The following is a 25,758-nucleotide window of genomic DNA, read 5'->3' on the forward strand; positions in this document are numbered from 1 at the left end:
TCCGGCAGTCGCAGCGGTAGCAATTTTGTCTAACCTAATTAGAAAATGGGGAGGTTAAAAGTTGGCATTGTGTGTGTTTTCTTTTTTTTATTAATTTATTTCGGACACGTGGTGGTTTGAGTTTTAATTGGATTGCGAGGGAAGCTGTTTCCATGAAAGTGTAAAACAAACAGCGAAATGAAAGCTGAACGAATGACGTCTGTATTGTTGTGCGATAAAAAGAATCCCGAACTTCGTAATTCGTTCCACACATCAAGGATTATGCATTTGCTTGAAGCTCTCCCGAATCTGAAACCTTTTAGAACAGTTCTGTTTTACAACAGTTTTAGAAATGTTCCAGACTAGTTCCAGTACAGTTTCAGCGTACTTTCAGTACAGGTTCACGACAATCGCAGAGTAATTTATAAAGAGTTTCAGACCACTTTTAAAGCAATTTTTGAGCAGTTCTTGAGCAGTTTCAGAAAATTTCAGTTCCAGTTTCAAAACAGTTCCAGAAGAGTTTCGATTCAGTTTCTTTTTCATTAGTTTTTGCACACACTCGAGGAGGATTTAGTTTCTGGGCCCTTTCAGAATATTAAGCTACTAGTTGAGCCCGAATCTTACGATCCGGAAAATGTCGTTCAGAATTCCGAAAACTGTCGATATTTTGCATTAGTCAGTATTTGCGAAGATGTTTAATCTTTGTATTAGTTCTTTGAGTTCTTATATTGTATAATATAGCTCTAAGATGTTGTACGTAAAAGAGTCATAGCCGGAAACTGAAACAAATAGTTTTTATGGTCATATTGGGTTTTATTTAACTGAATAAAAACCTCTGGCTGTTTGCAACATTTATGTAGTCTGATTAGAGTAAAATGTTGCTTAGAAAATTCTTGATCGTTTGCTATCATTAACTCATTTTTTAAAATTTTGCGACTTGGTCCAGTCTGATTTAACACAGACCGTATGATATCGTGACAAGCAATCGAGTCAAGCAGTTGGGACGAGTAGTCGAGTCGAACAGTCAAGTCGAACAGTCAAATCGAGCAGTCTAATCGAGTAGTAAAATCAAGCTGTTCAGTCAAGCTGTTCAGTCAAGCAGTCCGGTTGAGCAGTTGAATCGAGCAGTCGAGTCGAGCAGTCGAGCAGTTGAGTCGAGTAGTCCAGTTGACCGGTTTATTCCAGCAGTTGAGTCATGCAGTCGAGTCGAGCAGTTGAGTCGCGCAGTCGAGTCGAGAAGCCCAGTCGAGCAGTTATGTCGAGTAGTCCAGTCGAGCAGTTGAATCGAGTAGTCTAATCGAGCAGTTGAGTCGAGCAGTTAAGTCGAACAGTTGAGTCGAGCAGTTCAGTCGAGTAGTACAGTCGAGCAGTTGAATCGAGCAGTTAAGTCGAGCTGTCGAATCAAACTGTTAAGTCAAGCAGTTGAGTTGAGCAGTCGGGTTGAGTGGCTAAGACAAGTCGAGCAGTCTAGTCGAGCAGATAAATCATACTGTCCAGTCAAGCAGTCCAGTCGAGCAGTCGAATCGAACAGTCCAGTCGAGCAGTTCAATCATGCAGTCGGGTCGAGTAGTAAGTCAAGCAAATGTGTCAAGCTGTCGAATCGAGTAGTTAAGTCGAGTAGTCCACTCGAGCAGTTCAATCGAGCTGTTCAGTCAAGCAGTCAAGTCGATCTGTCCAATCAAGCAGTTGAGTCGAGTAATCGAATCGAACAGTTCAGTCGAGCAGTTCAGTTAAGCAGTCCAGTCGAGCAATCAAATCGAGCAGTCTAATCGACCAGTCCAGTCAAGTAGTCTAGTCAACCAGTTGAGCAATCGAGCAGTCCAGCATTCGACCAGTGAGGTGACTTAGAATACAACCCATTGCTACGAAAGCATGACGACCTACAGCTCCCTGTTTTTAGTTACCGATAAGCCTCTTATGACGTCCTGTCAGAGACCTGGTTTTCGATACAGACATAAGCCTTTTCTATAAATAGATAGAAGATAGATAGATAGATAGATTATATAAATAGATTTCAAGTTGTTTCACATTAGCTTCTGTGCGGTTTCAGAGCAACCACTAAGAAGTTTCAAGGCAGTTTTTGAATCGTTTCTCAGAAATAGTCCTGAATTACTCTACAACTGCTTTGAAACCGACGAAAAAGTACTCTAAAGTTCGTAGAGCTGAAACTGCTCGAAAAGTGCTAACAAAAAGGTCTGTAACTACTCTGGAAGTGCTTTGGAACTGGTCTGAAATTGTTTTGAAGTTATTCAAACCATTATAAGATAAACAGCTTGGCGATTGCCTTGAAATTGCTCTGTGAAACTGCTGTGAAACGGTCAAAAAACTTCACGAAAACTTCTGCGGGACTATTCAAGAACATCTTCAAAACTGTTCCAAAGTTGTCTGGAAGTTGACCTGAAAATGTATAAAAGTGCTTCGGAAACTGCTGTGAAACTTGTTCGGGTCTGTCCAGAAACCGCTCTTAATAATTTCTAAGCAGTTTTAGGACAGTTTCCGTGTACTTACAGAGCAAGTTCAGGGCAGTTGCACAGCAACTTCAAAAAAGTTTCTGTACATTTTCAAGAGTTTTAGAACAATTTTAAAGCAATTTTTGAGCAGTTTTAGAGTAGTTTCAGAAAACATATGAGCAATGTTCAGGCACTTTTTTCTGAGTTTTTGAGAACTTTTGAAGCACTATTAGAGCAACTACTATTAGAGCATAAGTTTCACAGCAGTTTCTATGCATTTTCCGAGTATTTTCAGTATATTATATTGAGCTGTTTCATAGCAGTTTAATAACAGTTGCAGAACTATTCCAGCACAGCTTCTGAGCAATTCAAGAGCAGCTTCTGTACAGTTTCAGGACATTCGTTGATCAGTTTTCTGGCAGCTTCTAGGCAGGGTTGCCACATGCACAGATTATTCTGTGTTTAACAGATATTTGAAAGAAATCGCCTGTACAGAATCTGTATGCATAGAATACAGGTTTTCGCTAAATTAAACAGATTTTTGAGCTTTTACATGAGAGTGAAAGAGACGGAAATAGTCAGCAAAATGACTCTCTATCTCTTTCACTCTCATTGTTTTGCATTGAACAGATTTTTGCACAGATATTTTTCCTCGCCGTACAGATTGTCAGATTTTTCCAACAAAAAACACAGAATTATATGTGGCATCCCTGTTTCTAGGCATTTTGGAGTAATTTTTGTGCAACTTTAGAGAATTTACGGAGCAATTTCGGACAAGTAGCAGAGCAGTTTCCGGGCAGTTTCAGAGTCTTTTTAGAGTTCATACAATCAAGAGGCAGTTTTTGACCAACTTTCGAGTAGTTTCAGGGCAGTTTTAGACAGTTTGAAAGCAACTTCCGAACAACTTCTCAGCGGTTTAAGAACAAACTCAGACATATTTCAGAGCAGTTTTTAAGTAGTTTCTGGACAGTTTCGAGGAAATTTTTGAGCTGTTACAAGGACATTATCAGTACCGTTTCAGAGCAGCTTCTAGGTAGTTTTTCTTAGCAGTTTCACAGTGGCTTGTGCGGCTGTTTTAGGGCAGTTTCTGAACAGTACCAGAGCGGTAGCAATTTCTGACCAATTTTCCAGCAGTTTTTAAACTGTTTCAGGGCAGTTGCCGAACTATTTTAGAACTGTTGTAGAGCAGTTTATGGCAAGCTTTATAGTATTTTAAAGCAGTTTTAGATCGATTTCAGCTCAACTTTAGAGAACAGAATTTGGAACAGTTTTAGAGCAGCTTCATGTTTCAGAGATGTTTCGGAGCAGTTCAGGCAAGTTTTATACCAATTTCAAAGTCCTTCAAGAACAGCTTCGGAATAGTTTCAGATCACTTTTAGGATGAATGCAGTGGAGTTTAAGAACACAATTTAGAACAAGTTTCGGGGCAGTTTTTGGACAATTTCAGTACGTCTTCAGAGTACTTTTTGGACAGTTGCTGAGCAGTTTAGCACTTTGTGTGCACTTTAGTAGTTTTTGAACAGCTTTAGAGCATCTTTAAATTAGCTTCTAAGTAGTTGTAAAGTAGTTTCTGTTTCTGAAATGTTTCACAACGGTTTTTAGCAGTTTCAGGGCAGCTTTTGAGTAGTTTCTCACTAGTTTCCAAGCTATTTTTAAACAATTTTGGGGCGGATTTTGAGCTGCCTCAGAGCAGTTTTAAGGCAATCTTTGAGTAGTTTCAGGATAACATTTGAGTTCGCCAGTGATTCAATGGTTCATCAGTATCTGCGATCCATAGAGCCTGGAAGCAGAAGTTGAGTTCGAATCCGTCTATAAATGGCTCCCATACATAACAGCTTGGTTCGATCTGCGAGTCTTCCGGCTTGGTTTAAGCGACACGGTAAACATACTTAATACGCGTTGCTTCAATGTCCCTCTGTACCTATTTTTCTGCTCCGTGTCCCACTCTGTTTGAATACTATAAACGCTTTTGTTTCCTTACTTGCTTCTAGCGCCACGTCCGTCGGTACTTAAAACCTCTTCTTATTACGTTTCGGCCTACTGTTGTAAAGTAAAAGTAGAACACTCTTCAATTTTTGCAAATTTTAAATAATACGAAGACAAAACTTACAACATATTCTTATAACTAAACAATTAAAATTTGTAAAAACTGAAGAATGTTCTACTTTTTTATTCATATGGTATCTGAGGATGACCGAATAAAAACAACAATATGCCGAAACGTAATAAGAAGAGTTTTGATTATTTCACCGAAAAATATCAATTTTAAAACAAATATGTGGTTAAAAATTCCGGCTGATTTTTTAGCTGTTTCAGAAATATTTCAGAGTAGTGCTTCAGATTATTTTCTGAGCAATTTTTAAACAGTTTCTGAGTGGTTTCAGAGCGCCTACTGAAAAGTTTCAAAGTAGCTTGGCAGCACTGCCGGTACTCGCATAACAGTCCCATTTAAATAGGAAACTCCATAGAAAATGGGACTGTTATGCGAGTAGCGGCAGAGCAGTTTCTGGCTAATGCAGCGTTAAAGCAGTTTTTAAGCAGCTTCAGGGTAGTTTCTGAACTATTTTAGAGCAGTTGAAGAGCAACGACTAGCTTTATAGTAATTTTAGCCCGGTTCTAGACGTGCCCAGCGCATATATCGAACAGTTTAGAGCAGCTTTAGACACGTTTCAGAGCAGTTTCACGTGAGTTTTATAACAATTTCAAAGCAGTTTAAGAGCAGCTTCGGAATAGTGTCCGGAAGTTTCAGCTTAGTTTCAGAGCAGTTTTTAGTATGTATTTCAAATCAGTTTTAGAGCAGTTTCGGTCAAGTTTCAGAGCAGTTTCTGGGCAGTTTCAGAATGTTTTCAGGGTAATTTTAGGGTAGTTTTTGAGCAGATGCTGTACAGCTCAGCAGTTTCACGATAGTTTCTGAACAGTTTCGTAATATCTTTTGAGTAACTTTAAAACAGTTTAACAGCAGTTTCTGTTTCTGAATAGTTGCAGAGCGCTTATTGAGTTATTTCAAAACAGTTCTGAGCAGCTTCTGTGCAGTTGCTGGGAATTTTTTAGCACCTTAATGGCATTTTTTGTACAGTTTTGTAGTTGTTACTGAGCAGTTTTTGAACAGTTTCGAAGCAGCTTCAGAGCAGTTTTAGTGCAAATTCTGAGTAATGTCGAGCATCAACCAATATTGGTCAAATTCAGTCGATGAACTGAGCCCAATCGAATCTCGAAAAAATATGGATTTCGATTGTACTTGTTTAAGACACAGACAAAAAATATTTCTCAACTACAGTTGTTTAATTGATAGTTCAAACTTCGACTGCCTTCCATGCAGTGCATGCAATCCTAGTGAATATTTCAACAGTATAATAGACGAATAAAAAATTAAAAATTGCATACTAATCTTCGAAAACCAAATTGAACTTCTAGTAATAAAAGTAAAAAATGGCGGGAAAATCAGAAACAGCAAGCATGGCATGAAATTCGGGGGAAAATATAATTGGCACCGACAGTTTCTCAGCTTTCCTTGAAGGACTCTTGTGAGCATCTTTTAGGCCCCCCAGCTTAAGGCAAAGACTACCTGACTAGTGAACAAAGTAACAATCTACTGCCTTACAGGAGAGTTACAAAGCTGTCAGCAGTCAGCCTGCTGTCACTTATGTTTGTCGGCAGGAAGAAAGAGAATGTCAAAGACTCAAAGCTAGCGGCAGGCAGGAATGAACTTGTTGACCTCGTGTGCACACGAATTGACAACATCCCCGCGGTGCCCCGCAAGCCATAAAAATGAAACGAGCGAACATCCTTTCGTCGCAAAGCAAAAGTCCTCATCTTTATTTAATTTCTCTATTACGGTTGGCCGTCCTGAATACAGTTTTCCTAGCAAATATCAACAACTTAACACATTGTCTGAGTAGTTTTCCTTACAACTCCGCTGGGATGGTGGAAAACTATCAAACGAAAAAAAAGCAAGCAATCGATAAAACTAATCGAAATAAACTTTGCTTCGCATGTCAAAGTATTTCTCCATCAAAATACCATAAACTCTGCTGTAAAGTACAAAGTTGAGGACCTTGCAACTCAACTGAAACTACACTAGCAGCACGAGATGATCTGCAAACGCGAACAAAAGCCACCCCCTTCATGCATAAATTTAAGCGAAGACGACGTTAGGAAAAGGAAACTTGCTGCTTGCTCTTCTATTTTACTTCTTTTTTTTCTCCCTATCTAACTGGGTGGGAAAAACTTTTCCTCTAAAGTGACACAAGAAGATGCAGAAATGAACCATCGCCGGTCGGGAAGTTGCCTTCCGTTGGTCGTTCCTTTTTCGTTGCTTTTCTTTCTCGTCGTTGGCAGACCGACAGAGTATATCCTTTTGCCGGTCGAATTGAGCTGAATTTGCGCTGAGCTTTTAAAGTTTTACACCGTAAAATCGTTACAGAAAAAGCACTATCTTCCAGCTTTGTTACCTAACAAACTTCAACTCATTTAGTGATTGAACCCACGGCGAACTTACCCTTTCTTAGGTTGAATATTGTTCCCGTTGGAAAATCCAATCAGAACCGGTGTCATGTAGAACATCGAACCCTATTTCAGCCCCACCAACCCCAAATGGGGCTTTGTTTTGATACCGTAATCAATTCGCTGGACACCGGAAAGTTTAATCCGACTAAACTAATTGTGTTTAGTTAATTTTGTTAAGATTTGAATAGTTTGATATTATTTAATAATCGAAATCTTCTTTAAAATTACTTTGACCGGTACAAAACTAAACATTTTCTGAGCGACATTGTGTACGTCCTTGCTTTTGGGTGTAAGACGCTGGCAGCCCAACAAGCACCTTCTTCGATAGAGCCATAAAACCCTTCTGGATACTGTTCGGTGACCGAACCGGTCCTGACCATGTTGCAAGTTTTATTACTGTTTTACGGCCTTTTCCTTGATCTTCACGTCGGCCCACTTCCTTACAGAACCGAGTTACTGAGTTCTCGGTAAGGCGAAGGAGCAGAGCAGTGAGAACGGTAATTGAAGGTCTCCCTCTCTTTATGAGGGTTAATTTGCGGAATGGAATCGAAGCGGAAATGGCCCGATTACTTACCGAGTTGTACCCACCGCAGTGGACCGTAGGGCAAGAGTGATGGTGCAATAATCGTTCGCTTTTGGATCCCCGGAAACGTGAATACGGAATCAATTTAAGTAGGTATTCCACCGGTCGATACTTTCCGCTTTCCCGCTTTGTTTTTCTCCTCTCCGCTAAACTACAGCTAAGTTCAATTGAAGAAAATGTCTCATCTAAACTGTGCTGCCAGCCGGTTTGGGTGAAAATCCACTGCTCAGTGAGAGACAGATTTTTAGCACCGCATTAAGTAAACTTGTGCCTCAAACTAAAGTTAATTTAATGAAAATTCTTTGCGCGTAAAACGTCACCAATTATCGCGGTTCACGCCCCCCCCCCCCACCTCTTCTCGGTGGGTGCCATGTCATTGTCATAGCAGCTGTCTAATTTGTAATTTAAATTACTAACAATTAAAGGAAATTGTCTGCGTTCGTCATTCCATTTGACTCGAAATCAGCTGTGTGTGTGAGCGGAAGGGGAAAAAGTTTTCCTTATCCAGTTTCCCGACATCGTTTCAAGCCCAAAGTTCATTCGATGCAATGAGCTACGACGACACATTCCTTGGGCATTGTTCCTTGGCAGTAATTTGAATTGCACGTAATTTCCAATCACCCGAGCTCATTGCAGAACAAACTACGGCAAGAGTGGCATAGCGCACATTAGGGGCAATTGAGCGCGCCGCAATCCGAATGCATGCCGAATTAGGTGGTGGATGTGGTTGTGAGAGAATTTGCTGGAATTTGCTCGCTAGAACAAGGGAAGTTTGCTTGATTGACTGTGACAGTTACGGGGACGACCGACGACGGTGTCATGAGGGGCGCGCACACACACGCACAGGATTGTGATACGGAATGGATGAGTCGCACTTTCTCACGTCGGAAAACTGTCAAGTTTTCGATGAGCATCCACAAGGGTAGCGTGCTCGAAAGTGCTTTAAATCATGACTGTCACATGTCGGAAGCATATTAGAGTAATTTTATTGAGGAAGTTCTGGTTATTTCAAGCATTTAAGTCGACTAACCTAGGAAAAGACAACCCACGACATTATTCTAATAAACCAAAGGACAGACTAGGTAAATTAGGTCAGAAACTCGACAATACTAGTAGAATACATGAGTTTTAAAATAGGAAATGAAAATGAGATTACTATAATTTGACCAAAGAAACAATAATGTTTACAATATGAGAAGGAGCTAAAACCATGATGAAAGATGAAACTCGAAGTTCCAAATACTTTGTGCATAATTGGTTACTGTCCGTACCACCTGTTTTCTGACAGAAAATTCAAGTAGGTTGCAAAGATTTTCTAAATTATTCGTTCATATTACATGTTTTGCTAGGATTACTAGTTTTCCAGAACTGTTTTACTTCACATTCGCCTATTGTACTTTTACCTATTCACCTCCTGCTATGCTATGCACTATGCTTTTTTTGTAATTCTGCGCGATTTGTAAAGTCTGTTTTACATTTCCCAAGTTTTACTTGTTAACCAACTGCAGTCGACTGACTACGATCAGCACATATTTGCCTCCAGGCATACTGAATGCGGAAAAGGAAAAAATAGTTTCACGCTATTCATTATAAGAGGCATTTAAATGCATTGGCAGATTGTTAAGAATCCAATGCAGCTTTAAAAATCAGTTTAAAATGGATTAACCGTTTTATCTGCCAAAAATCTAAATAAATCGATAGTTTAAACCAGTAAAACTACTTCATAATCAAAACCAACATACTGAATAAAGCCAACTTTTCGATAATGATCGTACAAGACCACTTTATTTGCCAATGCGTATCAAATCATTTCATTCATATATCTATCCATATCCATATTATCTATCCATATCATTTCATTTAGCTATGGTCGTACCGAACCTTTTTGACCGATCCTTTTCAAATTGTCCGGCTGCAGCTTCTTCTGTACGGAAACCCACTTTTTCTTCATGTCTTCCTCCGATTTGACCTCTTTGAGATGCTGGCGTAGCGTCTACTTCATAATAGCTCAGTATTTTCCGATGGGCCTTAGTTCCGGTGCGTTGGAGGGGTTTATGCCATTGGTACGAAAATGACCCCGTTGGCTTCGTACCACTCCAGGACATCCTGTGAATAGTGACACAAAGCTAGATGAGGCCAGAAGATCGTAGGACCCTCGTGTTGCTTCAACAGAGGAAGCAGAAGCTTCTGTAGACACTCCTCGATGTGGATCTGCCCGTTTACAGTATAAGTATTCACGAACGGTGCACTCGCATGAGCATATCGCTTGCCAAATCATGTATTTCTTAGCAAACTTTGAAAGTTTCTGTTTCCTTACTTCCTCTGGAATATCAAACTTGTGCTGAGCGGTGAAAAACCTTAGTAGCCTTAGAGGCTGCTGGAAGTCCGTCTTGACGAAAGTCTCATCGTCCATAATGAGACTATGAGACTGCGTCAGCATGTGGGTGTACTGTACAGTTTCCGGACCCGTGATTTTTGCACCGTATTTTGCCGTTCATCACGATTTGGAGCCTTCTGCACTTTGTACGAATGCAGTCCCTTCCGGTCCTTGGCCCTCTACATGAAAGGCTTGGACAGATGCTACTTTTGGGTCACATTCTAGGGTTGGGATACCGGGAGTGCCGACTGATTTTCCAGTACGGTAATACCGGTACCGGCTCGAAAGCATACATGTACTTTCGGTTCTGAGCTATTATGCAATTTTTCTAGAATTAGTCCTCAAAAACGAATATGAGTAATAATTTTAAAATATTTTCCAAAACTGAGCGAAATGCTTTGATAAAACAAGCGGATGACTTCCTACAACGATTTAACACCAGCAACGAAATTGAAGAAATTGTTGATGAAGAGCTGCCTCGCTTCGATTATGGCAGTGATGATTACAAGGAAAAATTTGAATGGCTTCAGTAGCTCAAAGCAACTCTAAGGAGTTCGATTAGGCCTGCATAATATAAAACTCCGGAAAATGGATTCACTTACTTCGAAACCCAAGGATTGAAGAGCAAGTATTTGACCATGCTTTTTGGTGTAAAGTAAAGTAAAGTAAAGTTTGTTGTGTGGCGATAGATTGCGAGAAAGCATTTTCAGAGTCTGGCAATTTTGTTATTAAGATTCGTTTTTGCATGGAGGACAGTACATTGAATATTCTGTGCATCTTAGAGTTGATATCTAACAGCGTAGAGCCGGGGTGGCTCAAGTATCAAGAACTTGTCTCCACTCCTGAGGTATTCGTCGCCAATTCTTTGAGCGTTTCGACACACGCTGGTGGCGGTTGGGATCTTAAAGAGAACAGATTTCAGTCCGGAAGGATAGGAATCTCTCCAATTTTTGCTGTTAAAACTAAGAATATAAATGTTAATGTGAGCCCTGTTCTCAAGATCACCTCATGCAAGATTTTTCGAAGATTAGCGATTAGTCATTAGCGATTCTGAAATTCATCTAGGTGACTCCGGTCAGCTGAGTGACTGTACAAATCAAATGGGAATTATAAAAGGAGGTGATGAGACTTAGGAATAGGGCCCCAAATAAATAAATATTAACGGAATTTTCTTAGATGAGGCGCTTGGTTTTCAAAAACGGTACTGATAATCCCAGTACCGAAACACCGGTTCTCAAAAAATACCGTCGGTACTCCCAACCCTAGTCACATCCCTGATCGAAGCATGGGACTCCGCTTAAACGTCGTTTCTCCTTCCGTTCGATAGTCAGAGTTTCGTAGTAAAGTTTAATCACACGACTCACCGTTGACTGCACGATTTCGGGTTGTTTTTCGATGTGCCGAGGACTTCCCAGGTGCTTACGCAAAATCAAATCGCGACGTTGCTTGTCGGGTGACGCCTTTTTTCCAATTTTTGAAAAACTGACAGCGAAGAAAATACAGTGTAAACAATACACTCTTAACTATTTCTACCGAAATTTTCGGCGTTTTTTCTGTGATGCTATTTGATGTGGTGCACCATTTATATTAAACGTTTCGGTATACTATTTGTGTTTTGTTCGGTCATTATCAGATATTTACTTTATTCAACAATAAACGTACCGAGATAATTCATTTATCTATGGTCGAAACGAACCATTCAATTCTGTGCCCTACCGAATCATTTCATGCATCTATGGTCGTACCGAACCATATACTTCATTGAACAACGATCGTACCGAATCATTTTACTTATCAATGGTCGTACCGAACCATTTAATTCATCTATGGTTTTACCGAACCTTATACTACACCAACAATGATTGTACCAAATCATTTCAGTTTATGATTGGTAGGGAGTATAACCCGTATTACGACGCGGACCCCACTGAACGCGCGTGAGTGACTGACGATCAAAGTAGTGCCGATTTAGCGCACTAATCCACAATTTGGCTTTACATGGAATTAGTTAAATTAAGTCTTTGTTACCTGTGACAATTGGACATTGTTCACCAGAACTAAGCTAAGCAAAATGTTTAAGCAGTCCGCGTCGTTAATTCGTCAGCAGCCGTCGTACTATCTGTACATATAGTTAAAGTTCAATTTGAAGCACAACTTCCAGTTTAATTTCTAAGACATCTTTACATCTAAATTGGTCCAAGACTCAAGTTTCGTATCAAAGTCATATTACGTCCAATTTAAATTATATATTTCAAGTGTAATTTTAAGTGCAATTTCAAGCCAAATTAAATTTCTACTTTAAGCCTAATTTTGAGTTCAGTTTCATGCCAAATTGTCAATTTCAAATTCGATGTCACCTGCAGTTTTAAAATCAATTACAGTTGAATTTCAAGTCCAATTTCCAGTTTATTACAAAGCCCAAACTTCTTATCCAACTTCTAGTTCAACTTTTGGGTGAATTTGAAATAAAGCCTCAAGTCGAAGAAATTGGTTCAAAATTAAGCCCACCCCAAATCAAATTTCATGCAATCAATTTTCTCGTCCAATTCGAAGTAAAAACTAGTAAACAATATTGGTCATACAACTAATTTTCAATAAGGATAATGTCATCAAGCTTTGAGTCTCCTAGTCAGATAAAGTTCGAAATTGTAGATCTCATGTGAAGACCTCTAACGTTCTGATAATGCACGCCAGCGTTAGGGACAGTATACTGCAATACAGTGGTGCATGAATGTCGTGGGACTGCGTTCAATACTTTGCTATATTTCAGCTTTCACTTTGCACTAGTCTTTAGTTTACTAGACGGCCTTTCGTTCAGTCTAGCTGGTCTGCTCAAACTACCCTTTAGCTGAAGGAGTAGTAGTTAGTTTTGACTCTGTCGACTGTTAGTTTCGTAATTTTTACCGTGCTTTTTTGACCTTTTCAATCTTTTACGGAATTTAGAACTGGCTTTTTCAATTCACTCCGACGTTTCGACTGTTTATTTTAGTCTTTTTCAAGGATAGACTTGTTTCAGTTCGTCGTTAAAAATCTTAATTCCGTAAAAGACTGAAAAGGCCAAAAAAAGCACGGTAAAAATTGCAAACCATTAGGTAAGCTGAAGATGACTAATTTATGGTGATTTAAAATCAAAAATTAACAGTCAAAATAATTTCAAGCGTTCTTCCAGAGTTTCACCGGCTTTTATCAGTACCTTAGTTGAAACTCGCTGAAATGAAATGTTGGTTCTTTGTTTAACTAACTGAATCAATTTGCATTTTTTCTCCATAGCTAAACGTACCGGGACCTAAATATACCTACCGAAAGATCAATGAAATTTCGAATTGTTTAACTTTGGAAAGAGCAAAAAGGGCCATTGCCTGATAAAGGGCTTGAAGGATTCAAATTTGCACTTGATAGATATACCTAGAATAAACAAACAAAAAAACCCAAAGGTGTGCTTTGTTGTGAAGTTTTTAGCTTCCGTTTTGCTTCCGCTGGTTGGTTGGTTTAGGTCTTTATTCATTCTACAATACGTAATGGCTGTTGTGTAAAAAGCCCGTTGCCGGCTGAAAGCGGCAGCTTGTTTCAATCTACCCCGGTGTGTCATAAACACGAAAACTTGGATGGATTGCAAAAACTTTTGGGTTTAAATTAATGAAAGGGAAATTGTTTTGGAGCACCGAAACAAGATGCGGAATGGACTTCCTAGCGCTCACGAACAAATAATAAATTCGTGTTTATTTCTTTTCCAACATGGAATCAACTTTTAGAGTTCAACTTTATCTTAAACTAATCTTTTGGACCTGTCAATCTCCGTTTCTTTGAATGAAATTGAAAATTTTAAGTTTTACCTTGGAAAAGGCATAACCTGCACTGCACTTTTGAAGAAACATTTGTTTTCGACGCCACCATTACTTGCCGTTCATTTCAAGCCTCGTTTGGCTAATTAATCAACCGAATATGGCCATATTCGGAGCTCCGCGCGCGTGTCGTAAATCCTATCACCCGTACGTACTACTACACGACCCGACCCGACCCCAAACGGCGCTTATTAATAGCCGGAATCCCACGGAATACCATTGCGCCGACACCGTGGGTGGGCGTGTGGTGGCCTACTTTAGTCGCCAAACCCGAGGATCCAACGGTCCGGAACGCGGTGTCCGTTCGTTCCGTCGGTCGTCGTTCCGCCAAATTGCTTCGACGGGGTAACATTCGTCGTCCCCTGCGGACGTGATGGAAGAACCGGTCAGCTAAAAGCGTCCATCCTATCCCCCGAGGGAGTATCCACATTACGGGTTAAGCGGAGAGGGCGGCAGAATAAACGACGCAGTGATAAACGACCTTGCTGCTGCTGCTGCTACTGCAGCAGCTGGGGAGATGTTTCTTCTTCTGCCGGTTGGTCGGTCGGCTGGACGGATTTCACACGCCGCCGAATGGGCTTAATGTCCGAATGTGCGTGGTATTAATCACACATGCCAGCGAGTGGCATGATTTGCCCGTACGCACTGCCCCCGGAGGCGCTAGGGCTGGCGATCTTTGATTGCGAGCGGAAAGGGCGTGAATTATAAAATATCCTGAATCGTCCTCCGCCTTCGGCTCCGGCACGCGGTTCGAGCAAGGAATGCAAATGGACGCTAATGGCGGGGCGGAGAATTTCGTGAACAGTCGTTTATATGTGTAACAAATGTGTTTGTTTTTTGTTTTCGGGGTGACATCTTTCGGGTGGTTGGGGAAGTGGCTTTATTAATTGTTTGTGTTTTTCGGATCGTCGCGCACCAACCGGGTACAAGATTTACATTCGAAACAGAGGCCAGCAATGTGTAATGTTTATTTTCACATTTTAAGATTTATGCGGAATTTGTTCAAACCAGTTCGAACCAGTTCGAACAAACAATTAAAGTATTTTAAAAGCAACCTTTTAAAGCTACCCTCAACTTATCACAACATTATAATTTCATCCGATCATCCTATATTATTGTTTGGTCCCAAAGACCGTATCAGTTTCGCACACATAACACAACATAAAATCCGATATACATCGCTTGTACCTTTTTTTTGGGGTTGTACGATGTTGTATTGTTTCCTTTTCTCCGCCTGAGCCACGGTCAACCAGGCAGGCAGGCAGCCCAGCCGGGCGATGAATTGCAAATAATGAAACATGACCTATGTCCGGAGAAGCTTACCCATTCGCTTTTGGGACTCTGGATCCTGCTTGCTTTTCGAAGAACTCGCTCTCAGTTAAGCCCACCTGCTTCGGGCCCGGCTGGACTGTTCGGAACGAGCGAGTTTCTTGATGATTATATTTTCCGTCGTCGTTTTCGTGCCACAATGGAAACCCGGAAATAACCGGGCCTGCATTGAAAATGTTTTATCCACTAAGCTCATTCTGACATCTAATAGGCAATCTTTATGTACCGACGTGGCATTTTATACGATGTTTTTTTGTCACTTTCATTAGCTCACTACACGGAACTTGGTAGAAGGTGGAAGGCAATAAACTTTTGCAATACGCAGTAAACTAGTTTTGCTAATTGTATTGATGCAATATAACTTTAATTTGGATTAATATTAAAAATATTCTCAAGTGCTTTTCAATTCAGTTTCTTAAATTGTCCTATTAATTATTTCTTAAATTATTTACCTCAATTAAAATCTAAAATCGATATTTTCGCGATTTAGCGTAAACTACTTCTATTGCGAGTTTAGTTTTAACCAGACTTTACTTAAATTCATTACAAGATTTATGTTTCAGAACTCAATTTATCTGTACTTTTTACTTTTTGTTCAACTTTTTTAATGACTTTTGTGATACTTTCAACCCTATTAGGTATACTTGTTTCGTTTATTTATTCAATTTCATCTTAATTTGGTTTGAGTTTTACTGTTTTATAGTTTCTTTCGTCCACTCAGAGTTATCTCTTCAATGTAAAATCAAATTCTAACTAGGCTGACAGTGAAACATTTTCATAGAATTTCACTGTGATCAAGTTTGAACAATGTCCCGAATAAAATTCTCGGCAAACCGCCAATGAAATGAGGGACAACTGGAATTGAAACGGAATCAAAACTGAGAAAAAATTGGAGCGAACTGAACTAAAAACTTAAGTTTCAGTTTCAAATTGGTAGAGAAAAAAACCAACGGCAGCGAATCAACTGAGTAAAAGGAAATACACCTAAAAAAAATTACACACGAGTTATATCTGTTCAACGCATTTTTGTGACATTTTTATATTTTACTAGCTGACCCGACAAACTTCGTATTGCCATAAATTAACCTGTGTTGTACAAAAAACATGAATCTCGGATGACCTTTGTCACAATCTCGAGTTTTGCAAGTTTCTGAGGAGTTCAACGTTAGATGATTCATTTTGACAGTTACGTAACCCAGGTAATCCCAGGTAACCAATAAGCATCACCAATGCTATTCAAATGTAGGCCAATAAGCATTTAAGTCGCCTTAAATGCTGCTTAAATGCTACTTTTGCAAAATATACAGCTACTTTACTGATAACCATCTTATAGTGCTGACAATGCTAATTTACAGCTAATTAGCGGCACGAAGAATTTGGATACAATTTTGGATGCCAATTTACAACACCTATGCAGTCAAAAAGCTAACATACAGCAACGTGCAGTATAAAATGCCTGATACGCTGATTTGCTGCTTATGTTAATGCTTATTAGTTACCTGGAATGGGTAGTTTAATATACAAATTTGCAATTTTTCCTCACAGTAAAGTAGAAAACAACTCCCCTTCATTTGTATGGGAGCCCCCCTCTTAAAAGGGGAAGGGTCCTATTTCTCCATAGAAAATATTTTTGCCTCCTAAAACCTCCACATGCCAAATTTGGATCTATTTGCTTGATTAGTTCTAGAGTTATAAGGAAATTGGTATTTCATTTGTATAGGAGCTCCCCTACTAAAGTTGGGAGGGGTCCTAATTCATCATAGAAAAAATTCTTGCCTCCAAAAACACGTACATGCCAAATTTTGTTCCATTTGCTTGATTAGTTCTCGAGTTATGAGGAAATTTGTATTTCATTTGTATAGGAGCCCCCCCCCTCCTAAAGTGGGGAGGGGTCCCAATTCATCATAGAAAGAAATTTTGTCTCCAAAAACACGCTTTTGCCAGATTGGGTTCCATTTGCTTGATTAGTTCTCGAGTTTTGAAGAAATTTGTTTTTTATTTGTGCAGGAGTCCCTCCTCTTAAAGTGGGGAGGGGTCCTAATTCACCATAGAAAATATTCTTGCCCTCGAAAACCTTCACATGCCAAATTTGGTTCCATTTGCTTGATTAGTTCTCGAGTTATGAGGAAATTTGTATTTCATTTGTATGGAAGCCCCTCCTCTTAAAGGGGAGATGAGTCATAATTCCCCTTCTAAAGAGGGAAGGGGTCTCAATTTACCATAGAATAAATTCTTGTCACCGAAAACACCCACATGCCAGATTTTGTTCAATTTGCTTGATTAGTTCTCGAGTTATGCAGAAATTTGTGTTTCATTTGTATGGGAGCCCCCCTCGTAGTGGAGGGAGGGGTCTCTAACCATCACTAAAACCTTTCCTGGCCCCAAAAACCTCTACATGCATATTTTCCGCCGATTGGCTCAGTAGTTTTTGATACTATAAGGAGCATCCTGACAGACAGACAGAAATCTATTTTTATATATAAGATACGTTTGACTGCATTGTACCAATTCTGTCCCATTTTCGTTTAATTGTTTGTACCGTTTAGGTTTCCTTTCAATATTACTTTTGGATCTTTTGGTCAATTGTGGTCCATTTATGATTTTTGTTTCATTTGTGTATTAGTTCTGTGTTATTTTTGTGCCGTTTTTAAATTATTTTGCTTCCATCTGTGAATCATTTTCGTACTCTTATCTGTGTGTCATTCGTGCGCCATTTTATTTGTTACTTCTGTGGTGTTATTTGATTTTTACGTCATTTTGTATCGTTTTTCAATAACTTTTGTATCGTTTTTGTGTTATTTTTATGTTATTTTTGTATTTTTTTTATTTAAATTATAAATTATTTCTGCGATTTTTTTCATTTTCTTCTTATTTTTACGTTGATTTCTATTTCTTTCATGATAGTTTTGTGCCATTTTCTTTATTAGGCCATTACAAATAGTTTTTAAAGTTTTTGTCCTTCCGATGCTAGACAACTGAAAGGGGGGGGGGGGGACGAAAAAACTAAGATTTTGAGGAATTTTTGCTTGAAGTTTAATCGTGAAACCCGAATCGCTTTTGATATATATGTTGTTATTTTCTGTGCAAAAACTTTCCAAAATAAATTCAAAACTGAAAAAAAAATTTTTGTCGGTTTTCAGAAGCTACATTGTTTGTACTTCCATTTTTGTTTCGTGCTAGAAGCGTTAACACTAGAAGGAGTCATTTATGTTTCCTGCGTTCAAAAGTGGCGATCGTCGGAATGTACGGAATTATCGAATTAATTATTACTAGCCTGTCTGCTGCATCCAAGCTGTTTGAAATTAGTAGTGAGTAATTTCATCCTCGCCTGAACGGAATGCTATATCTCTACCGACCAACACGGATTTATGCCTGGTCGATCCGTAAGCACGAACCTGATAGATTTCACGTCCACCTGTATAACCTACATGGAACAAAAATCACAGATTGACGTGATTTATACTGATCTGAAAGCTGCGTTCGATCGTATTGACCACAAAATACTGCTGCAGAAAATTTCATGGCTTGGCGCATCTCGGAATTTTACGAAATGGCTCAGTTCCTATTAGTGCGGCAGAATTCTACTTGTGCAGCTCGACTCCTGTTTCTCTTCCCAGTTCACCAACTGCTCGGGTGTTCCTCAAGGCAGCAACATGGGACCTCTCACGTTTGTGTTGTTTTTCAACGATATTGCGACGCAGCTTGGAGTGGGATGTAAACTGATGTATGCAGATGATCTGAAATTCTATTCGGTGATTCGTTCTATAGATGACTGTGTCCGACTACAGAGGCTTTTAGATTTGTTTGTGGATTGGTGCAGGAAAAACTGGTTTGTGATCAGCATTCCGAAATGTCATGTAATGACTTTCCACCGCATTGCCAGCCCAATCGTCTATACAACTATCAAATAAATGAGCGTGTACTCACTAGAGTTGATGAAGTTACCGACCTGGGGGTACAGTTTGACGCTAAACTCACCTTCAACTTGCATCGCACCACTGCAATAGCAAAAGCTTCTCGACAACTAGGTTTCATCGCTAAAGCCGCTCGTAATTTCAATGATCCTCACTGTCTGAAGGCACTATATTGTTCATTAGTACGTCCACTCATTGAAAATGCTTGCTTGGTATGGTGCCCTTACCAGCTGGTATGGAATCTACGCATCGAACGAGTTCAAAAACGTTTTGTGAGGCTTGCGTTAAGAGATTTACCTTGGCGTGATCCAGCAAATCTACCGCCGTACCCCGATAGATGTCGTCTCCTGGGTCTCCAGAGACTCGCGCAGGAATTTCAGCAAGCAGTGTGTGTGGCGAAGATATTAAATGGCGAGATCGATTCTCCGACAATCCAGTCTGTCTTAAACTTTCGTGCGTCGCAACGCTCACTCCGATCGACCGGATTACTGCAGCCGCGATTCCGATTTCAACAAAAATTAAATAGTATAAGATTTTTATGAACATGACTTAGAATATTCAATAAGACATTTTTGTTAGTTGAATTTTAATAAAACAAATAAACAAATAAACACTCCTTATACTCTTTTTTCGGGTCCTTTGGGCTGTAAAACCCACAGATAAGTGATTTTGTACAAAAAATTTTACTTAGGTTTAACAAATTTTGTTTTGCCCCCCGATTTTTAGAGCCAATTTTGAAGGACGGGGGGACAAAAACGTTAAAAATAATTTGCAATGGCCTTATTTTTATATCTTTAATATATTACACTGAAGCCGCTTTTTACATAAAGGATACGTTGGGCGTAAATCATATTCCCGTAAAAATAAACCGCATGAATTTTTGTCCTGAACCTAGATCTGGAGTCAGGACTGTATCTTGGACTGACTAAACTCTGGACTGGAATTTGAACGGGACCTGCATCCGAATCTGGACCTACATTTGGATCTGGACTCTAGCTAGATTAGGCTCTGACTAGACTCACCTAGGAACTGGACTGGACTCTGGATTAGACTTTGGGTCGGACGCTGGAGCGTCCTCTGGACGGAACCTGGATCTGGACCTGGATCTGAATTTGAATCTGGACTTAATTGGCCTGGATTCTAAACTGGGTTCTGGACTAAACTCTGGCCTAGACTCAGGACTAAACTGGACTGGACTTTAACCTGGACGCTGGACGGGACTCTGAACTAGAATCTAGACTGGACTTTAAATTGGACTCTGGGCTAGACTCTGAACTGGACTTTGGCCTGGTCTCAGGACTAAACACTGAACTCTACACTGGATTCTGGTCGTGACGTTCTACTAGACTCTGAATTGGGTTCTGAACGTGACTCTGGACTGTTCACTGGACTCTAGAATGGACTCAGGATTCGACCTGAATCTGGACCCGGACCTGGACGTTGGACCGGATTCTGAACTGGACCCTGGATTGGACTCTAGACTAGACTCTGGAGTGCACTCTGGACTTGACTTTGGGCTGGATCTAGAACTGGATTTGGACCTGGACTCAAGACTGAACTCTGCCCTGGACTCAGAAATAAACTAGATTGGACTCTAGACTAGACTTTGGACTGGACTCTAGACTACACTGGACGATGGACAAGACTCTGGACTGGACTCTGGACTAGACTCTGGTCTAGGCTCTGGACTGGAGTCTGGCCTGATCTCAGGACTAAACTCCGAACTCTGCACTGGGTTCTGGATGTGACTTTGGACTGGAGTCTGAACTGGGCTCTGGACGTTACTCTGGACATGATTTTGGATTGAACACTGGACTCTAGAATGGACTCTGGTTTGGACCTAGAACTGGACCTGGAACTGAACCTGGACCTGGACGTTGCACCGGATTCTGAGCTGGACTCTGGATTGGACTCTAGACTAGACCCTAGACTGCACTTTGGACTTGAGTTTAGACTGGACCTGCACCTGGACCTGGATTTAACTAAACCTGGACTCTAGACTGAATTCTGCACTAGACTGGACTGGCCTCTAGACTGGGCTCTAGACTAGATTCTTGACTGAACCTAGGACTGAACTTGGACCTGGGCTCTAGACTAGACTCTGCTCTGGATTCTAAACTGGATTCTAGACTGGGCTCTAGACGTGGCCATAAACGAGACTCTGGACTGAACTGTGGCCAGTCCTCAGAACTAAATTGAACTAAAATCTGGACTAGACACTGGACCTGGACTGGACTCTAAACTGGACTCTGGACCAGGACCAGGACCTGGACCCGGACCTGGACCTGGACCTGGACCAGGACCTGGACCTGGACCTGGACCTGAACCCGGACCTGGACCTGGACCTGGACCTGGACCTGGACCTGGACCTGGATCTGGATCTGGACCTGGACCTGGACCTGGACCTTTACCTGGACCTGGATTTGGACCTGGACCTGGACCTGGACCTTTACCTAAATTGGACTAGACTCTGGACTAGACACTGGACCTGGACTGGATTCTAAACTGGACTCTGGACCTGGACCTGGACTGGACTCTAAACTGGACTCTGGACCAGGACCAGGACCTGGACCCGGACCTGGACCTGGACCTGGACCTGGACCTGGACCTGGACCTGGACCTGGACCTGGACCTGGACCTGGACCTGGACCTGGACCTGGATCTGGACCTGGACCTGGACCTGGACCTGGACCTTTACCTGGACCTGGATTTGGACCTGGACCTGGACCTGGACCTGGACCTGGGCCTGGACCTGGATCTGGACCTGGACCTGGACCTGGACCTGGACCTGGACCTTTACCTGGACCTGGATTTGGACCTGGACCTGGACCTGGACCTTTACCTAAATTGGACTAGACTCTGGACTAGACACTGGACCTGGACTGGATTCTAAACTGGACTCTGGACCTGGACCTGGACCTGGACCTGGACCTGGACCTGGACCTAGACCTGGACCTGGACCTGGTCCTGGACCTGAACCTGGACATGGACATGGACCTAGATCTAGACGGGACTCTAGACTAGACTCTGCTCTGGGCTCTGGACTGAATGCTAGACTGGATTCTAGATTGGATTCTAGACTGGGCTCTGGACGTGGCCATGAACAAGACTCTGGACTGAACTGTGGCCTATCCTCAGGACTAAATGGGACTAGACTCTGGACTAGACACTGGACCTGGACTGGACTGTAAACAGGACTTTGGACCTGGACCTGCACCTGAACTTGGACCTGGACTTGGACTTGGACTTAGATCAGGATGGCGGACGGTACTCTGGGTTGGACTCTAGACTAGACTGGACCAGGATCTTGACCTGAACCTGTACGCTGAACGTGACTCTGGACATGAATCTAGACTGGACTCTGGACTGGGTTCTGGATGTGACTTTGAATTGGATACTGGACTCTAGACTGGACTCTGGATTGGAATTGGTTCTGGAGTAGGACCTGAACTTGGATCCGGACTCTAGACTAGGTTCTGGACTGGATTGGCCTAGGTTTTGGACTCAGGCCTAGACTGGACTCTGGACGGAACCTGGATTTGCAGCTGGATATGAACTTGGGTCTGGACTGTAGACTAGGCTGACTGGCAACTAGACTTGGACCTGGACTGTAGACCAGGCTCTGGACGTGACCATGAACGAGACTCTGAACTGAACTCTGGCCTGTCCTCAGGACTAAATTGAACTGGACTCGCGACTAGACTCTGGACAAGATTCTGGCCTGGACTCTGAACTGGACTCTAGGTTGGACTCTGGATTGGACCTGGTTCTGGACCTGAAACTGGACCTGGACCTGGACGTTGGACGGGACTAGACTCTGGACCAGGGACCGAAACGGTTACATTTTTTCGATACATTTGCCAGTATGCAGTGGCATGTCATAATCTCAGCCAATACCGTCGCTTCGTATTGTGTCTGTATCGAGAGAACCTATCTCTTAATGTGTTGAAACTAGCTGGAACACGTACATGATAATAAGCAAACATTCTTATTTCACTGTGACCAGTCGAAAAAAAATGTCACAGCATAGAAGTGACAGGCATTCGCCGCTTTTTGCTTACAGTTCTAGCTGGAATAGTATGGACAAGCGATAGAGAATAAGGTGTAATTATTGATGCGTTTTTCATCTGAAATTTATGTAATGAAAATTGTTGAATTTTTGTACGATTTTGTGGTTGACCATTACTTTAAACATCTTGTAAGAATAGAAGCAGTAGATTTCGTTTTCAATTTTGGAAACGTTCTTCTTTGAATCCGTATTTTGGGAAAAAGCTGTAAGCATACGAATGAAGCAGCACACGAGAATACCAAAAACCACTACACCTTTTGTCATGCATGGTGCTGGAATGTTGTAGCGTGTCTCTGCCGCTCCGAAGTGTGTGCGACACGACGAGCAAGCGATGTTATCGTTATTCTGGTATTTCTGCTCGGTGCGTGTGTACTAGAAATCTCTCGCATGACTGGTCGCAAGAAATAATGTCAAATGACTGGAGATTTTGGTCACCAACCAATACATTTTACGTCCCTGCTATGGATTAGACTCTAGATTGCACTTTGAACCTGTTCTGGACTAAACCTGCGCCTGGACCTGGACCTGGACCTGGATCTGGACGGTGGTTGGGACTCTGTACTGGACTCTGAGCAAAAATCTAGACTGGAATCTAGACTAGACTTAGACTTGGACTATAAGCTGGACTCTGGACTGCACCGGACTCTGTATTAGGCTTACTTTGGTCTTTGGACATCGGATTATGGTCGAGACTGTGGACTGAACTAAGCAATAAATTAGACATCTTATAATTGGATTTGACTTAGGAAACTTGATTCTAATCTAGCTAGGAGCTACATTTTGTATTCTGAATATGATCAGCTGTTTTTTGCTTGACAGATTTCGCAGCCAGTTGTTAGAATTGACTTTTTCAGCCTCTCAGTCCAGATTAGAACATACGACGACTGGTTTATTAGGTTAGTTTCGTACCTCCACTCAACTCGAAGGCTTTTTTAACACTGTTCGGAAAGATTGTCAAAATTTAGTGGTTTAAGTTACCTACCATCATTACCACGTGTTTGGTCATCACACCATAACGACCATGACAGCGACGAAATTAATCACGTTTTTCTTCTCCCATTTCTTCCGCAGTATCCTACTATGTGCAGGGATTGGACAGCGTTCACATCCGGGTTCCGCAGGCGGTGACTTTGGGTGGTTCCGCCGTACTGATCTGCGAGTGCGATCTGCCGGACGAGGATCTGTACTCGGTCAAGTGGTACAAGGGGAAGCACGAGTTTTTCCGCTACACATCGAAGGAGATTCCGTCGATTAAAATCTTCCCGAAGGCGGGAATCAGTGTTGATGTGAGTTCTAGGCTACTACAAGGCAGTTCGGTAGACTGGGTTCCTAATTTTGACTTGTTCGCAGGTTAACCATTCCAATGCCAGTCACGTCATTCTGGCCAATGTGGAGCCCCCGACCAGTGGGAAGTACAGCTGTGAAATAACGGAGGCAGCTCCCTCCTTCCACACTCAGATAGTAACTAGAGAATTACATGTAGTAGGTAAATGTCACCCACCGTTGTGTAATATATTTTTGAGAATTATTCTAATTTTGACTTTTTGAAAGCAGATTTACCCAAAAGCGACCCGGTGATAGTGGATATGAAGCCGTACTACGGTGCCGACGAGTTTCTGGAGGTCGAATGCATATCAAACGAATCACTGCCAGCGGCTCGACTGGAATGGCTGATCAACGATCAGCCCCTGGGTAAGATACAGCCACCGTCCAGGCTGGAGTTTCTCACCATACCGACGAACAGTAGCATCAGCATCAGCAGCAGCAGCAGCAACAACAACAACAATAGCAGTAGTTTCGAGAGCAGTCACTCCAAAACCAGCGGCAGTTCTAGCAATAAGAAACCCACAAAGTCTTCCCAGCATCGAAAAATGGCCGCCATGCAAAGCGTTCCGGCGGCGGAAGACGACAGCAACTCACTGCTGCAGGCACAAAGTCACGAATTCATCGTACCGGTGGCAGCCGCCATTGTCGCTTCGGCGGCGGCTCTGTCACTGACCGGTACGGTCAGTACGCAGCTTGCAGCGATCGGGCCGTCTGCGGCTGCGTATTCAGCGGCGGCTGCGGCACCCGCTAATCGAAACACCCCCGCCGGCGGCGGCGGCGGCGGTGGAGGACGAAAAGCCATCGGCAGTGGACGGTACGAGCATTCCGTATCGAGGCTGAAACTGCTGCTCGGGCATGAACACTTCATCGGTGGGAAGATTCGGGTGAGTCACTTTAAAAAAAAAGCAACACCCCCTGAACAGATGTAAAATCCTCGAGAGGATAGCTTTCAGCCATTTCCGGCGGCTTCCCTTGTCATCTCTCATTCAGTTTTCATCACGTTTGTATAGTATATCACACATTCAATTCTCTAATGCAATATCAGCCTGGGCTCTGCCCAGGCCCCGATTCAAGTGACAGTCAGACCGACGGTGGGATTTCCGCCCGTGTGGCTTCCTGAAGGGAAATTGAAATTTTGGATTATTCAACACTCAACAGCGGCAAAGGGGTCCTAAGCATAGGAAGGAGAGAAAAAAACACTGACACAAACTTCCACTAACCTACCAATCTAACACCGTTCGTTTGCGGTTACCATTGCTGTTGGGTGGCACCGGCAAACTGTCACCCAGCCAGCCGTGTCATGTTAGGCTGTCATCATTGTAAAGGGGAAAAGCGAAATCTCGTGACCCAGTTTGACTCCATGCTAGGGGTGAGACTAAAAAA

The 25,758-nt window shown here is 41.9% G+C and overlaps 1 protein-coding gene across 1 annotated transcript in view; it reads left to right on the forward strand.

Annotated features, from left to right (window-relative positions):
• Nucleotides 1–25,758, forward strand: part of LOC128732360 (uncharacterized) — a 98,548-nt gene that overhangs the window by 30,349 nt on the left and 42,441 nt on the right. The window contains exons 2-4 of the mRNA XM_053825607.1: nucleotides 24,121–24,335; nucleotides 24,400–24,535; nucleotides 24,604–25,259. Of these exons, the coding sequence (XP_053681582.1) occupies nucleotides 24,121–24,335; nucleotides 24,400–24,535; nucleotides 24,604–25,259 (1,007 nt within the window). The remainder of the gene's footprint in view (nucleotides 1–24,120; nucleotides 24,336–24,399; nucleotides 24,536–24,603; nucleotides 25,260–25,758) is intronic.

The sequence above is a fragment of the Sabethes cyaneus genome, chromosome 1 (genome assembly GCF_943734655.1).
Source record: "Sabethes cyaneus chromosome 1, idSabCyanKW18_F2, whole genome shotgun sequence".
In the NCBI taxonomy this organism is placed as follows: Eukaryota; Metazoa; Arthropoda; class Insecta; order Diptera; family Culicidae; genus Sabethes; species Sabethes cyaneus.